The 15,419-nt window shown below is 36.2% G+C and overlaps 1 protein-coding gene across 1 annotated transcript in view; it reads left to right on the top strand.

Annotated features, from left to right (window-relative positions):
• The window catches only part of LOC126203943 (protein takeout-like), a 64,425-nt gene extending 53,379 nt beyond the window's left edge, over positions 1-11,046 (top strand). Inside the window, exons 5-6 of the mRNA XM_049938337.1 lie at positions 5,675-5,824; positions 10,293-11,046. Of these exons, the coding sequence (XP_049794294.1) occupies positions 5,675-5,824; positions 10,293-10,447 (305 nt within the window). The 3' untranslated portion in view covers positions 10,448-11,046. The remainder of the gene's footprint in view (positions 1-5,674; positions 5,825-10,292) is intronic.
• The last annotated feature ends 4,373 nt before the right edge of the window (positions 11,047-15,419 follow it).

The following is a 15,419-nucleotide window of genomic DNA, read 5'->3' as shown; positions in this document are numbered from 1 at the left end:
ACTATGAATGCTGCCTTACCCTGTACTATCTAAATACATGCCTAAAATACAGTTTCTGTATTGGGTAAGATAAGAAACAGAGAGAAAATTAAAGAATGCATAGCTTAGTTATATAGTTCAAACAACAATAATATTTAACATGCTCTTAATGGCGATAGACTAAAAATAGGTGCAGCAAAAGTAGATGGATTTGATAAAGAAACAAATGCTATTTATCAATATCATGGCAGATTCTGCCATGGTTGCAAAAAAATGTTAAAATTGAGACAATTAACAATTAAATTGAAGAAACAGCAGGTAACCTCTATCAAATGACTTTAACAAGAGGTGCAGAAATGAGAAGTGCTGGATGTAATTGAGCAGAGGTGTGTGAATGTGACTGGCTTAATTCAGCAGCATACGAAAGTCTTAAAAAATTAAAACAGTTACCAAACGTTATCAAAACCATTCAAGCCCAGATACGATTTTTATGGTAGTTATACAAATGTGATAAAATTAAGAGCTAAAGCAGATGAAGCTAATGCAAAAATAAGATTTGATAGTATATGCAGTCTTTAGTCGACTGTACAATATTATGAATATTATTCTGAGTGACATGAAAGAAAAGTTTATATACCAAGTTATTATTCAAAAATGTAATGTGTTGCCACATAGAGGATTGTGTCATCCAGTATTACCTGTAAGAATGAATGAAAAACTAAATAAATTAAAAAAATAAATAAATTTTATCATAATGATGAGGAAGGAAGTTTTGTTGGAACTTGGATAACAGATGAAGTAAAGAAAGCTGTGGGAAAAGGATGTAAAATTTTAGATGCCTATGAAGTATGGTATTTTAAAAACAAATGCAAATATTATGTGGGCAGTAAATGAAAATACAGACCTCAGAAAGACGATTTAAAAGTAAAGATGAATACATAAAGCAGTAAAAGATAAATTAGGAGTTCTATGGGATAAATAAAAGATAGAAGAAAATCCTGGAGAAAGAGCACTTGCTAAAATACATTTCAAATTTATGTGGTAAATTTGAACAATGACAAAATATGAGAAAAACTATGTTACAAATTTAAAACCTTTTGATGAGATGCTATTAGATGACCGATTAGGTAACATAGATATAAATTTTATTAATGAGTTTATGTTACAGATGAGGCACAACTTCCAGTATTATCATATAGAAAAAAGTGCAAGTACAGATATTTTTATAGCTGCATTCACCACATTGAATGCAATGCCTACATTTTGTTGTCTGTTAGATAAACTAGGAAAAACGTGATATATTTTGATATCGATTCGGTAGTGTATATTGATGATGGCAAAGTCAACTTAGAAAAAGCTTGTATGTTGGGTGAAAGGACAGATAAGTTATGAGATAATAAATGGATAACAAACTGATCTTCAAAGCTGTATGGTGAGACCATGATAACATTAGTAGGAAGTGAAATGAAGGAAAAGAGGAAATAGAGTACAATCAGATACCTAGAGATGGAGATACTAAGAATTTAATAATCAAACAAGTTAAGGAAGAACTCTCATTTCACTGTGATAAGAGTAGTTCTAGAAAATTATGACACAATGCCTTATGGCTATTAAAAATTATTTATTATTTAACAAATTTTAATTTTTCTATATTTTCTAATCTAAGAACAAAATCCAAAATGCATTAATATCATTTTGTATTATTTTTGGTAAATTATGTATTGATAAATTGTAATTCACTACTTTTTAAACTGTCATAAAAAAGAGAATCTGAATTTTCTATGTCCTCCCATGTTTCAATATATTTCATTATAACTATTAAATCTCATTTTGTATTCTTCTTCTTTATAAATTTGCTTTAATACATTAACACTGTTGGTATGGTCCTGGCCTCTCAAATGTTCTATAATTGGAGATAGTTTCAAATATTGTTTGCAAATATTACATTCCACTTTGTTTCTTATTTCTCTAAAAAAATGTCAAATCTAAATGAATCACTCACTGTAGTCATATTTATGAAGATTAATAGTTTTTATCCTCAATAAAAATGTATTCTACATAAATGTAAGAATTTTCTGAAAAACAACATAAGCAACACTATTTTGTTTAAAAGATTAGTGAGATAAAAGTAAATGCTCACATAATATGGAAAACAAGGCATGGAAAGAAAATTTTTACACGGATCAGTAAGTATTTTAACATTATTTTACCTGATATATATTATAAATTAATTTCTGGTTGTGATTTTCAATATTTTGAAGATGGTTATATTAAGCTAAGATAAAAATGGAAAGATTTATAATAATGATAATGAATTTCATGATTTATAATTCAAAATTTGATAACATATGTTTCGTTTTCATAGTAATTTTGGGATTGGTTGGGTCCACTTAACCTCGCCATTTACTGCTCCTCTATAGCTCCCTCTACAGTAATGGAAATCATTCCCTGATATCCTAACAAATGTCCTATCATCGTGTCTCTCCTCCTTGAGAATATTTTCCACATATTCATTTGCTCTCCAGTTCTGTGCAGAGCCTCCTCATTCCTTAGCTTATCAGTTCACCTAATTTTCAGTATTCCTCTGTAGCACCACATCTCAATGTTTCAGTTTTCTTCCATTCCGGTTTTCCCACAGTCCATATTTCACCACCACACCATTATGTGCTCAAAACGTACATTCTAAGGATATTTTCCTGAAATTAAGGCCTACGTTTCTCTTTGCAAGGAACACTTTTTTCCAGTGCTAGACTTTTTTGATGCCTTCCTTCCTGCATCCTTCATTACTTAGTTTTCTGCCTAGGTAGCAGAATTCGTTAACTTCATCTACTTTGTGACCATAAATCCTGATGTTAAGTTTTTTATTGTCCGCATTTCTGCCACTTCTCATTACTATCATCTTTCTTCAATTTACTTTCAACCCATATTCTGTACTCATTAGACTGTTCATTTCATTCAGCATATAATGTAATTCTTCTTCACTTTCATTTAGCATAACAATGTCATCAGCTACTCATATCATTAATATCCTTTCATCTTGAATCTTTATTCCATTTCCGTCATTGCTACAGATTGAAAAGTAGGGCGAAAGACTACGCCCCTGTCTTACACTCTTTTAGTCTGAGTGTTCGCTCTTGGAGGTCGACTCTTATTATTCCCTCATGGATTTTGTACATTTTCTTAATAACATGACTCTCCCCATAGCTTACCCCTATATTTCTCAGAACTTCTAACATTTTGAGCCATTTTACACTGTCTAACGCTTCTTCCAGGGTGACAAATCCCAAGAACGTGTCTTGACTTTTCTCTTTCTCCTGTAATGAACTGCAACGTCAGATTTACCTCTCTTGTGAATTTACCTTTCCTAAAGCAGAACTTGTCATCCTCAGTTTTCTTTACATTCATCTCTGCGTTGTTGTGTCAGTAACTTGGATGGATGAGCTGTTAAGCTGATTGTGCGATAATTCTCGTATTTATCAGCTCTTTCAGACTTCATTGTAGTGTAAATGATATTTTCCGAAAGTGAGATGTTATGTTGCTGGGCTCATACATTCTACACACCAACGTGAATAGACGCTTTGTCGCTCCCTCCCCCAATACTTTTAGAAATTTTGATGGAGCATTATCCATCCCTTCTGCCTTATTTGATCTTAAGTCCTCTAAAGCTCTCTTAAATTCTGATTCAAGTAATGGGTCCTCCGTTTCTTCAATATCGATTCCTGTTACTTCTTCCATCACATCAGACAAATCTTCCCCATCTCTGAGGCGTTCAGTGTACTCCAGCCACCTTTCTGCTCTCTCCTCTGCATCCAACAGTGGAATATTGCACTTTTGATGTTACCACCCTTACTTTTAATTTCACTGAGGGCTGTTATGACTTTCCTATGTGCTGAGTCAGTTTCCAACAATTCTTTCTGTTTTTTTTTTTTTCAAATTTTTCATCCATCCATTTTTCCCTAGCTTAATTCCATTTCCTATTTATTTCATTCCTCAGCGACTTCTATTTCGTATTTTTGAGTTGCTGTGAACATATTTGTACTTCCTTCTTTCATCGATCAGCTGAAGTATTTCCTTTGTTACCCATCATTTCTTCACAATTTCCTTCTTTGTACTTAAGTTTTTCTTTACAGATTCTGTGATTGCCTTTTTTATAGATTGCCTTTCCTCTTCAACTGCAGTGCCTGGCGAGCTCTTCCTTAGTGCTGTATCTATAGCGATAGAGAACTTCAAGCGTATCTCGTCATTCCTTAGCAATTAAATATCCCACTTCTTTGTATATTGATTTTTGTTCACTAATCTCTTAAACTTAAGCCTACTCTTCATTAATACTATATTGTAGTCCGTGTCTGTATCTGCTTCTGGGTATGCCTTAAAATCCAGTATCTGACTTTGGACTCTCTGCCCGTCCATGATGTAATATAGCTGAAATCTTTCCGTATCACATGCCCTCTTCCACGTTTACCTCCTCTTCTTGTGATTCCTGAACAGAGTATTCACCATTACAAGCTGACGTTTTGTACAGAACTCAATTAACCTTTCTCCTCTCTCATTGCTTGCCCTCAGCCCAGATTCTCCTATAACCTTTTCATTTATTTACTACAACATCATTCCAGACCCCCATGACTGTTAGATTTTCATCTTCCTTGCCATTCTGTATTACACTTTCAGTATCCTCATGTACTTCCTCTGTCTCTTCAGTTTGCGGTGTCAACATGTGTACCTGAAGTATCGTGGTTGGTGTTGATTTACTGTCGATTCTGGTGAGAACAACCGTATCACTGAACTGTTCACACTAACATACTCTTTGCCATACCTTCCTATTCATAAGAAATCCTACTCCCATGGTACCATTTTCTGCTGCTATTGATATTACCCCATACTTATCTGACCGGAAATCTTCGTCTTCTTACCATTTCATTTCACTGGCTCCTACTATATCGAGACTGAGCGACTGCATTTCCCTTTTCAGATTTCCTAGCTCCCTTATCACTTTCAAGCTTCTGACAATCGATGCCCTGACTCATAGAATGTTCTCCATTCATCGGTTATTCAATCTTCTTCTTATTGTCATTCCCCCTTGGCAGTGCCCTCTGCACAGCCGAATGGGAGACTAATCCCATATCTTTTGCCAATAGAGGGATTACCATGACACTTTCACAATTACAACCCAAAATTCCTGTGGAGACACATTATGTTTCTTTAATGCAGTTGTTTTCATTGCATTCTGCATCCTCATGCCGTTAATCATTGGTGATTCTTCCGCCTTTAGGTGCAGTTTCCCACCTCACGGACGAGGGAGTATCCTGATCCTCTGTCTGCTCCTCTGCCCTCTTTGACAAGGTCGTTAGCAAAATGTGGTGACTTTTTTACAGGGAGCCATCGGCTCCCAGTGGTTGAAGACCTCATAACAGCTTATTAATCGCGTATAATGGTTTTATAACCACCATTTTTCAACTGAAATCACTTCCTTTAGCTTGTAAATAACCATGAATTTCGCAGATTTCAAAGATAGTACCATTATGTACAACAGTAAAATCGTGATTTTTCCCCCTCTTTCAACGTGCACCCTAAGGAAACTATTTTGTCATTTCATGCCCAACATTGCATTAAGCTGCCTTTATAAATAATCCTTTGTCTGTTGTTCTGAGTTTCAGTGCAATTGTACTAATATTCATTTTGTCTCCCACACCTTCAGCTAGACTGGAAACTGATGTGGAGCTAACTGGACAGCCAACTGAACGAGATGGGCAGGTGTTCTGGGACGTGACGGACTTTAAGGTCGACCTCAAGTTGAACAAGTTGTCGATGGACTTAACAGGATTGTTCAACAATGACAAAGCATTAGGTACGTGACTAAAAAGATGTTGTTGTGCTCAGAGAAATCATGTGCCTGCTTCTTCCACCTGTTGAAATATTGAGATACACGAAAAATAAAGTAGACAGTTTCTGATGTGAGGACTCTATAAAATGAAAGTCTAAGAGTTCCATTGAAACCTCTTAGATTATGGTTAGTTGTTAGGCCTGGGTTTATTAGATTACTGCTAAGAGGAGTGACTGTGTTACTGATTGTTGATTCTTAGAAACAGTAATTTGGAAGTGTTGTAGAGGAATCAGTTTACTACAAAAACTGGGTGAGAATAGATTCTTGTTTTTAGTGATCACTGAAAGCTGGATTTTATATGGTAAAAGTATACAAGAAAGATAATTTCTGTTGGTTTTCGCAAGTGTCAAAATTTTGTAGATACAAACAAATTTAGTAACAGCTTGCTAGAATCATAAGTTGATGTAGTAAATTATTAAGAGAGACAACTTTAATTTTTTTACATTCTTTGATACCAGATGAAACAAATCACAATGCTATTAACGAAAAGCAATTCTGAGTTGGAAAAACAATAAAGATATTTTATGTGGTTTTAATTGTGAAAACGAAACAGAGACAGACACTGGGCATCAATATAGTGGGAAGTGACTATAACTGCAGCTAAGAAAAATCGTCCAGTTCTTATCAATAGCAAAGGTGTAATGGTTTCATTATGCTTCATCTCCTGTAGTATAGAAGGCACAGTACACTTTCGTGAAATACTAAGGGTGTTCAAAATGTTGTGCACAGTCGTCTCTAATTTTTTTGTTTTTTGCAGAATGAGAAGGAAATTTCTTGTGAACATACTTGGAACATTTAGCTGTACATTGAACCTATCAATGTAGCCTCCATCACCTGTGACGCATCTGGCCCAACGTCAAATCAATAGCTAAATGTTCCAAGTATGTTGAAAAAACGTTTCATTCTCCTCCTGCAAAAAACGAAAAAAATGGAAACGATTCAGCAAAACTTTTTGAACGTCCTTTGTACAGCTAGTAAGGTGATTATCTGTGTAGTGGTGATAGGTTTTGAAGAACTTTAAAAGTATTTAAAATACCACCTACATATCCCAATGACTCTCTTATTCTCATCCGTGTCGTGACAGCCTCATTCCTCATTTACACAACATTACAATAATTTTCTTTACATCTCCCTGAATCGGTTGCACAGACCTGAGATTGCCACAATGAATTGTTACTGAGACGATGCAGCATTTCTTTGATTACTTTAGTGGTTGCAGATTTAAGGAAGGTAGACCTTGTGGAAAACACCGTCGATGAGGGTGTATTTAGAGACTGATTGCAAGCTCAAGTCAGATTACGAAGAGGAAGGAAATGTAGAGTAAGTTTCTCAATGGAATTGTTTGTGCTAAGTAATCTTAAGGTAATCATGGCAAGAAAGAAAAAAAGAAAGTAGTTATCCCACTCTGGATAGGAATTTAAGCAGTCATCCTCACCAATGTGAAGAGTCCAGTATGTTAAGCACTGCACCTCCTCGTGAGAACAAAACTAGCACTCCTTGAGGAATTGTAATTATTGGAAGTATTGAAAATCCTAACCATCCTATGAATAGTCGTTTCCCCACATAAATTCACATGTTACAAAGGGCACAGGCTATCTATAGACTCGAATAATTACAAGAAAGTTCTTTTCCTTTTGGCTGTGACTTATTATTATCCTTCAGTGTTCATAGTATACGCTGGGTATTCAAAGCAATGTCCAGCCGCTAAGGTGGAACTCGGTTGTCACAGCTTATATGTATCCAGTAAATCGTATCACAAGCGATAAATTGGGATTGCGTCGTATTTTTGTGCACAAACTGTGCTGTCGTAATGGAAAATAGTAATATGAAGCAACCTAATACATCAACATAATACTTGATTTTCCCAAAACTCTCGGATATATCACTTACATAAAGTACTTTGGTTCTGTAAATCCTGATAAATAGTTGCAAAAAGTCATTAAATATCCCAAACATGTCTCATAATGGTTAACACGTTTTGAAAATCTGGTGAAATGAGATACTGTTCATGAGTGTTAAGGACATTACCAGGGATAACCCACATACTGAAACAAAAGGTACAGATGAACCTTGAGCGAGTATAAGTCGATAGTTCGTCATTCTCCAAAGCTTCAATCAAATTACTTTAGATGTAGTTTTTGTACAATTTTCTCTTATGAAAGCTCTCTTTATTTGTATTCTTCATTATGTACAGCTGATAATTGATGATTCCCTACTTATATTAGTATAATTTGGTTGTATGCTAGTATTTTCATACGAGTACACTGTGATCCATATCCTGTAGGAACTGTTAACTGCTGCTTCTCTAAGAATTTCCACGTTTCTTATCGATTTTTATCGAAAATATTTACTAAACTGGACAATAGATAATTCGGTTGGAAATGTTTACGAAAGTGGACAACCGGTACAAAATTCGAGTTCTGACATTCTGTTTCATTGAAATTAGGCTTTTTGAATCATACATCCTTTGGATTAATTACTGCTCAAGATTTCATGGTAATTCTATGAAAGTATTCTGGTAACTGTGTGCAGGAGTTTGATACCAATTTTTTTTTTAGGTTTTCTATACCTCAATCCATAAAAAATGGATCCCTTAAAGAACGACTTTGTTGTCCCTCTGTTCTGTTTGCCTGTCTGTCCAACTTAAGACCCTTTTTTCTCAGGAACGAGTAGACATATTAAGTTGAGATTTACGTTACATACTGACAGAGGTCTACCAGCCCTTGTTGGTATAAAATAGTTTAGCTTCTGTCTCATTGCAATCAAAATACATGTCCATTTATGTCACATATTTTACTAGTCGTAAACTCACTCATCAAAAGCCTGTAGAGTACTTCCTGTTAACCTTGAATAGTAAAATTCGCGAAGAAAAAAGGTTTTATAGTACAGCTAAAGGAACAAAATCTGTTAAATTATAGTTATATTACATAAAAACTCATTTTGCCATTATTACTTAAATTGCTTTCATCCTCTTTATGAATAATAGAAACATATTACTGTATTTAAACATAAAATGGATGTTGTAGTCCTGTTTTAATAAGTAAATATCAATATTTCGTCAATACTTCTCTCTCTACAATGTAAACATAAGTTCTTTCCTCTCTTGTATTTGAATGTCCAGGCCAGTCTGAGGGACTACTGTCAAGATTTTGATATGGTTTTTCTTAATGGTTGATTTATATGTAATATTTATGTACACAATTTATAAATATTTCATTCCGATTTCGCCTAACTGTGAAAAATTACAATAGGAAATGCGGAATCACACAAAAGTTTCAAACTTAAAACTTAACATTAAAATATTCTCGCAAGTCTTGGAGTTACCAGGAGGGATACATCGCAATGTCAATATCGATAACAGGAAAAAGTCGTCGATGGATGAGCTGTTTATAAACATAACTACATTTGTAAGGAACCCTCAGAGAGTCCTACTCGCACTTGGCCTTCTTTTTTACTTTCAGTCGGCTTTTGACTTAATTCAGCATAAACTCTATTCTATTTTATGGTACAGTTATTGTTGGTGGGCACTTCATTGCTTCCAGTTAATATCTATGTCCAGCTAATGAACCGAAAGCTAGTTACAAATCAATAAACATCTCAGAAGCTCAAATATATTCACAAATATGGACAGTTCAGTCTTACACATAAATTCTGTTGTTAATGACCATTGTTAAATTAAAGATTGAGAAAATATGTATTTCTACTAAGAAATACTTCAATTTAAAAATTTTAAAAAATTATGTTGTATATGAACCAAGCACCTTTTAATTTAAGGAAATCATCAATATGTGGCAAGAAGCGATCTAAGATGGGACGATTTCAGTTTAGATTTCTAATTTGGTTTCTTACTGGTCAACATTTTTATGTTATTTGATGAACAGTTAATATTTTTGCGGCATCATGCTACAGATTTCTTGGTCTACCAACAGCTTTGTGAATTATAACGAATTACTTAATACAAGTATGTGTCAAACAGCCTAACTGCAAGAAAATAACAATACCAAGGTCAGTGGTTAAACACCATAAGTGAACTGTGGGAAAATGCCATAGATGAATGTACCTCCCAAATACTTGCAATAAATAGTTTATTTTAACAACTAATTAACTTTTCCAGAATATTAAGACTTTGATAGGAAACATGTAAACCATGTTAAGAATTTGATAGAGCGTATTCATAAACTCCTGATAATATGCCACATTTGTTTGTGGTGTTATTTCATTTATTGCATACTATATTTCCTAGTGTTTTGATAGAATTTACAGCCTTTTAAATATATTTAATCATAATTCTAAACTAAATATATGAAATTACAGAGTAGCGAAAAACCTCAGAAATGTATTGCTCAGTGTCTGACATATTAATTTGATGCTGGACGATGAGTATGGCTCTGAGAAATTAAAAGTAATTGTGAACTGTATGTCGATGTTACAGCTGACAACACACTCAAGTTCCTGAATGAGAATTCTGAAGAGATTACAAAGGAGCTGAAACCGGCTATAGATGAAGCTCTGGGAGTCTCCTTCAAGGAAATGGCCAGGAAGGTGTTCGGAAATGTTCCCTACAACTCAGTCTTTCCACCTTCATGAAGTGGAGCGAAATGTAGGTTTTACATTAGAAAAAATACTTCATTAGTCATTCACATAGGTGAACGTTAGTTCAGTCCAATATCGTACACTGCTGTGCTCTATCATACTTCTACTTTACAGAAACAATAAAATATGAACATTATTTTCCTAGAAATAATTGATTTTGCTTCGGTTTCTATAGTTATTTTGCCCATTTATAAACTACATTGCAAAACTTTTGTTTGAAAATTTATTCTAGAAAATGCTCTGTTAAGTCTTTAGGGCATTCTAGTCCATTTACTCTGATGCCATTAGACATTAATAAATAAGATACCAGCACCATGTAAACGATGGTTAATGTGTGTGGTTCACACGATTATCGTTCTATACTTCATATATACCGAATAATAAATTCATTTTTAAAAATCATGGTATAACAGTCGTTATTAGTTATTTCGTAACATAGTGTTAACTAGCAGGGTTTAATTATATGAGTGATTAGCTCCTTAAAAAGAGTTTCATCATAAAAACATGCTATTGTATTTCATCACAAAAATATATTTCCCATCATTTGTAAGATAACTGTAAATAAAGTACACTCCTACATTTAAAATTAAAAACTTGGGTTATAATTTCAACCTGTTTTTGTCATTATGTTTGTATGTTACCATGTGCTAAGGACGTAAGACACACTTGTATTGGTTCTAAAGGAAACGTTGATTTATTTAAACATCTACAGAGAAGACCTCCACAGAGTAAAGGCTTTGTCAAAAGTTTGCAAAATGGAGCTCATGTGCATTGATTCTCTTACTATTGTTTTCACCTCGTAATGCACTACAACGAATTTAAAAATAACATTCCGGATTATATTTACTGCCAGCTACAGCTACCTTTTGGATATGTATCTATGATGAGTGTTCTCATGTGCTAAATTAGTAATAATCGCTTATACTGATCTAAATTCACATTAATAAATACAAACATTTACAGCAAAGATATATATAGAGCGAGGCCTTTGTTCAAAGTTTAAAAAGAATTGTACATGTGCAGCTATGTCTTCAAACTCCTCAAGGAAATATTCTAACATATATCAGTGAACGTCTGAAGTCGTAAATCCAAGGAAAAAATGGATTGATAGAATGACCTTATGTGTTTTGTTGTTGTTGTTGTTGTTGTTGTGATCTTCAGTCCTGAGACTGGTTTGATGCAACCCCCCATGCTACTCTATCCTGTGCAAGATTCTTCATCTTCCAGTACCTACTCCAGCCTACATCCTTCTGAATCTGCTTAGTGTATTCATCTCTTGGTCTCCCTCTACGATTTTTACCCTCCACGCTGCCCTCCAATACTAAATTGGTGATCCCTTGATGCCTCAGAACATGTCCTACCAACCGATCCCTTCTTCTAGTCAAGTTGTGCCACAAACTCCTCCCCAACCCTATTCAATACCTCCTCATTAGTTATGTGATCTACCCATCTAATTTTCAGCATTCATCTGTAGCACCACATTTCGAAAGATTCTATTCTCTTCTTGTCCAAACTAGTTATCGTCCATTTTTCACTTCCATACATGGCTACACTCCATACAAATACTTTCAGAAACGACTTCCTGACACTTAAATCTACACTTGATGTTAACAAATTTCTCTTCTTCAGCAACGCTTTCCTTGCCATTGCCAGTCTACATTTTATATCCTCTCTACTTCTACCATCATCAGTTATTTTGCTCCCCAAATGGCAAAACTCCTTTACTACTTTAAGTGTCTCATTTCCTAATCTAATTGCCTCAGCATCACCCGACTTAATTCGACTACATTCCATTATCCTCGTTTTACTTTTGTTGATGTTCATCTTATCTCCTCCTTTCAAGACACTGTCCATTCCGTCCAACTGCTGTTCCAGGTCCTTTGCTGTCTCTGACAGAATTACAATGTCATCGGCGAACCTGAAAGGTTTTATTTCTTCTCCATGGATTTTAATACCAACTTCGAATTTTTCTTTTGTTTCCTTCACTGCTTGCTCAATATACAGATTGAATAACATCGGGGAGAGGCTACAACCCTGTCTCACTCCCTTCCCAGCCACTCCTTCCCTTTCATGGACCTCGACTCTTACAACTGCCATCTGGTTTCTGTACAAATTGTAAATAGTCTTTCGTTCCCTCTTCTTTACCCCTGCCACCTTCAGAATTTGAAAGAGAGTATTCCAGTCAACATTGTCAAAAGCTTTCTCCAAGTCTACAAATGCTAGAAACGTAGGTTTGCCATCTCTTAATCTAGCCTCTAAGATAAGTCGTAGGGTCGGTATTGCCTCAGGTGTTCCCATATTTCTACGAGATCCAAACTGATCTTCCCTGAGGTCGGCTTCTACTAGTTTTCCCATTCGCCTGTAAAGAACTCGCGTTAGTATTTTGCAGCCGTGGCTTATTAAACTGATAGTTCGGTAATTTTCACATCTGTCAACGCCTGCTTTCTTTGGGATTGGAATTATTATATTCTTCTTGAAGTCTGAGGATATTTCGCCTGTCTCATACATTTTGCTCACCAGATGGTAGAGTTTTGTCAGGACTGGCTCTCCCACGCCTGTCAGTAGTTCTAATGGAATGTTGTCTACTCCCGGGGCCTTGTTTCGACTTAGGTCTTTCAGTGCTCTACCATACTCTTCACGCATTATCATATCTCCCATTTCATCTTCATCTACATCCTCTTCCCTTTCTATAACATTGCCCTCAAGTACATCGCCCTTGTGTAGTCCCTCTATATACTCCTTCCACCTTTCTGCTTTCCCTTCTTTGCTTAGAACTGGGTTTCCATCTGAGCTCTTGATATTCATACAAGTGTGTTTTAAAAATATTAATTTGTGAGGCAGTGGTGTTAAAACCTGTTTCACACACCACTAAGCTAGTGGCAGTACTGCCTAACTGGAAACCGCCAATACAAGATACAGTAATAATGATGTGTCTATCTGGTACCCTGGAAAGTTCAAACGAAGCACCTTGGAATCTGGCCTTCTTTTTACAACTGACGGAAACAAAAAAGTGACATTCGAAACCTACAACAACACATACACTTTATTAAGCGACTGTTCAACCTACTATATCAGACTGTATTGTAGCACCGGATCCAACTTGCAGTAGTAATATGATTTTTTCTTTTTTTTTTTTTTTCTTTAAGGATTGACGATGTGCCACACATCGCTAGGCAACTAGAACAAGCCGGAACAATACACTCCAGACTGTGGCATCGATATAAAGTGCCCCACAACTGACTGCCAACTGGGAAGCGCACCCAGAGGTACGAAAAACAAAATACACGCAAGGGGGCACACGTGCCCCTGGCGCCCAGCGCCGCGGGGGTCTCGTCTCGCGACAAGACGAATCTGCCCAGAGGTGATAAGGACCCATCAGTGTGGCAATCCCCCTCTTAAAGTGACAAAGAACGAAAATTTTTTGCGAACCTAAACACACCGAGCTCTGAAAGCGGTAAGACTTCAGGTCACATACAGTCTCTCTCTCTCTCTCTCTCTCTCTCTCTCCCTCTCCTCACACACACACACACACACACACACAGAGAGAGAGAGAGAGAGAGAGAGAGAGAAGGAGAGGGAGAGAGAGAAAGAGAAAGAGAGAATGAATTTTGAAATTACTACATAGTAGTAGCAGGAAACGACTTTGCCACATTTTATATGCTGAGTCTTGCCAGTATGACTGAAGTTAAGCAACGTTTGGTCGTGTTAGAACTACTGTGGCTGGCCATCTGGATGCGCTGGGTGCTGTTGCGCTGTAAGGCATATGACTATTCTTATTGTTATTATTATTATTATTATTATAGTAGACGCAAGTGCGGATTTTAAATACCTCTCATAACGAACAAATTATGCTACGAAATAAAAAAAATAGCGAAAGTGGAGGTAGCTGGTTAGATAATGAACATCAGTGAAATAAAAAACTTCTGCGGGTTAACACTGAATATTGTGCCTACTAACGTATTTGGATCATACTTGTCATTGTGCCCCGAAGGTGGTAGTGCCGTCGCTGCTCATGGGAATCTCACTCTTCGACAGTGGCTGGGCTGCTCCTGAGGCAATCCTGTACGTTCACGAAAAATAACATAGTGATAACAGAATGCCAGGTAAAACGCTTTTCTAGATGACTTCATTTCAGCGAGCGCCTAGTGGAAAATAACAGGCGTGTCACCTACAGTATCTCAAAACAGAATGCCCCTCCCCCCCCCCTATGCTAAATAACATCGATTCCAAAAGCATCGGACCTGCGAAAGCCAACTCAAGTTTTTCTCACATGACATCCTGCAAGCCATGGTACAAGGTAGTAAGAATGATGCAGTATTTCTTGACTTTCGAAGACCATTTGACACAGCGCAAAACCTACCCATATTTTCTTAAGTACGATCAGACGGCGCATACATTGACAATTGAGACTGGATGACGATTTCTTGGTAGGGAGAGTGTAGCATGTTATCTTGGATGGAGAGTTGCTGAAAAATTAGAAGTAACTTTATGAATGTTCCAGAGATGTGTGTCGGGATCCCAGTGGCGGACGCTGCATGTTAATGGCCTCGCCAAGAATATTGATAATAGCCTCATGAGCGCAAGGCTAGCCGAGAGTAGTAGCTGCTCGTGATATTTCTGGTGTTGGTAATATTCTGCTATTGCTCAGTACGTTCTACTACAAGACACTTACATAACTTTTGAGGAGATAATATCTTAATAACTTGGTCTGTGGGCAGAGCAGGCATTGCGCCTACCTTGTAGCACCATTAACCAGCTGCTGTAATTTTCTGTACATGATTTGGTGTTCCCTACGTCTGGTGAGGCAGTCACAGAAGGTATGCTGTAAGAGGCGGTTGGTAGTTATGAAATTATTTAGGAGTAATTTCTGTGTTTGCACATGAGGTTTCCTTTAAATAGTTGTGAGAGGCCCTGCTTAAACTGCAGGACAAGACAGGTAATTTAAACTGTGGAAAGCGGCCAAAAT

This window comes from Schistocerca nitens, chromosome 9, assembly GCF_023898315.1.
Source record: "Schistocerca nitens isolate TAMUIC-IGC-003100 chromosome 9, iqSchNite1.1, whole genome shotgun sequence".
Classification (NCBI taxonomy): Eukaryota; Metazoa; Arthropoda; class Insecta; order Orthoptera; family Acrididae; genus Schistocerca; species Schistocerca nitens.
Note: the sequence above shows the minus strand (reverse complement) of the source record. Positions and strands in the feature narration are given on the sequence as shown.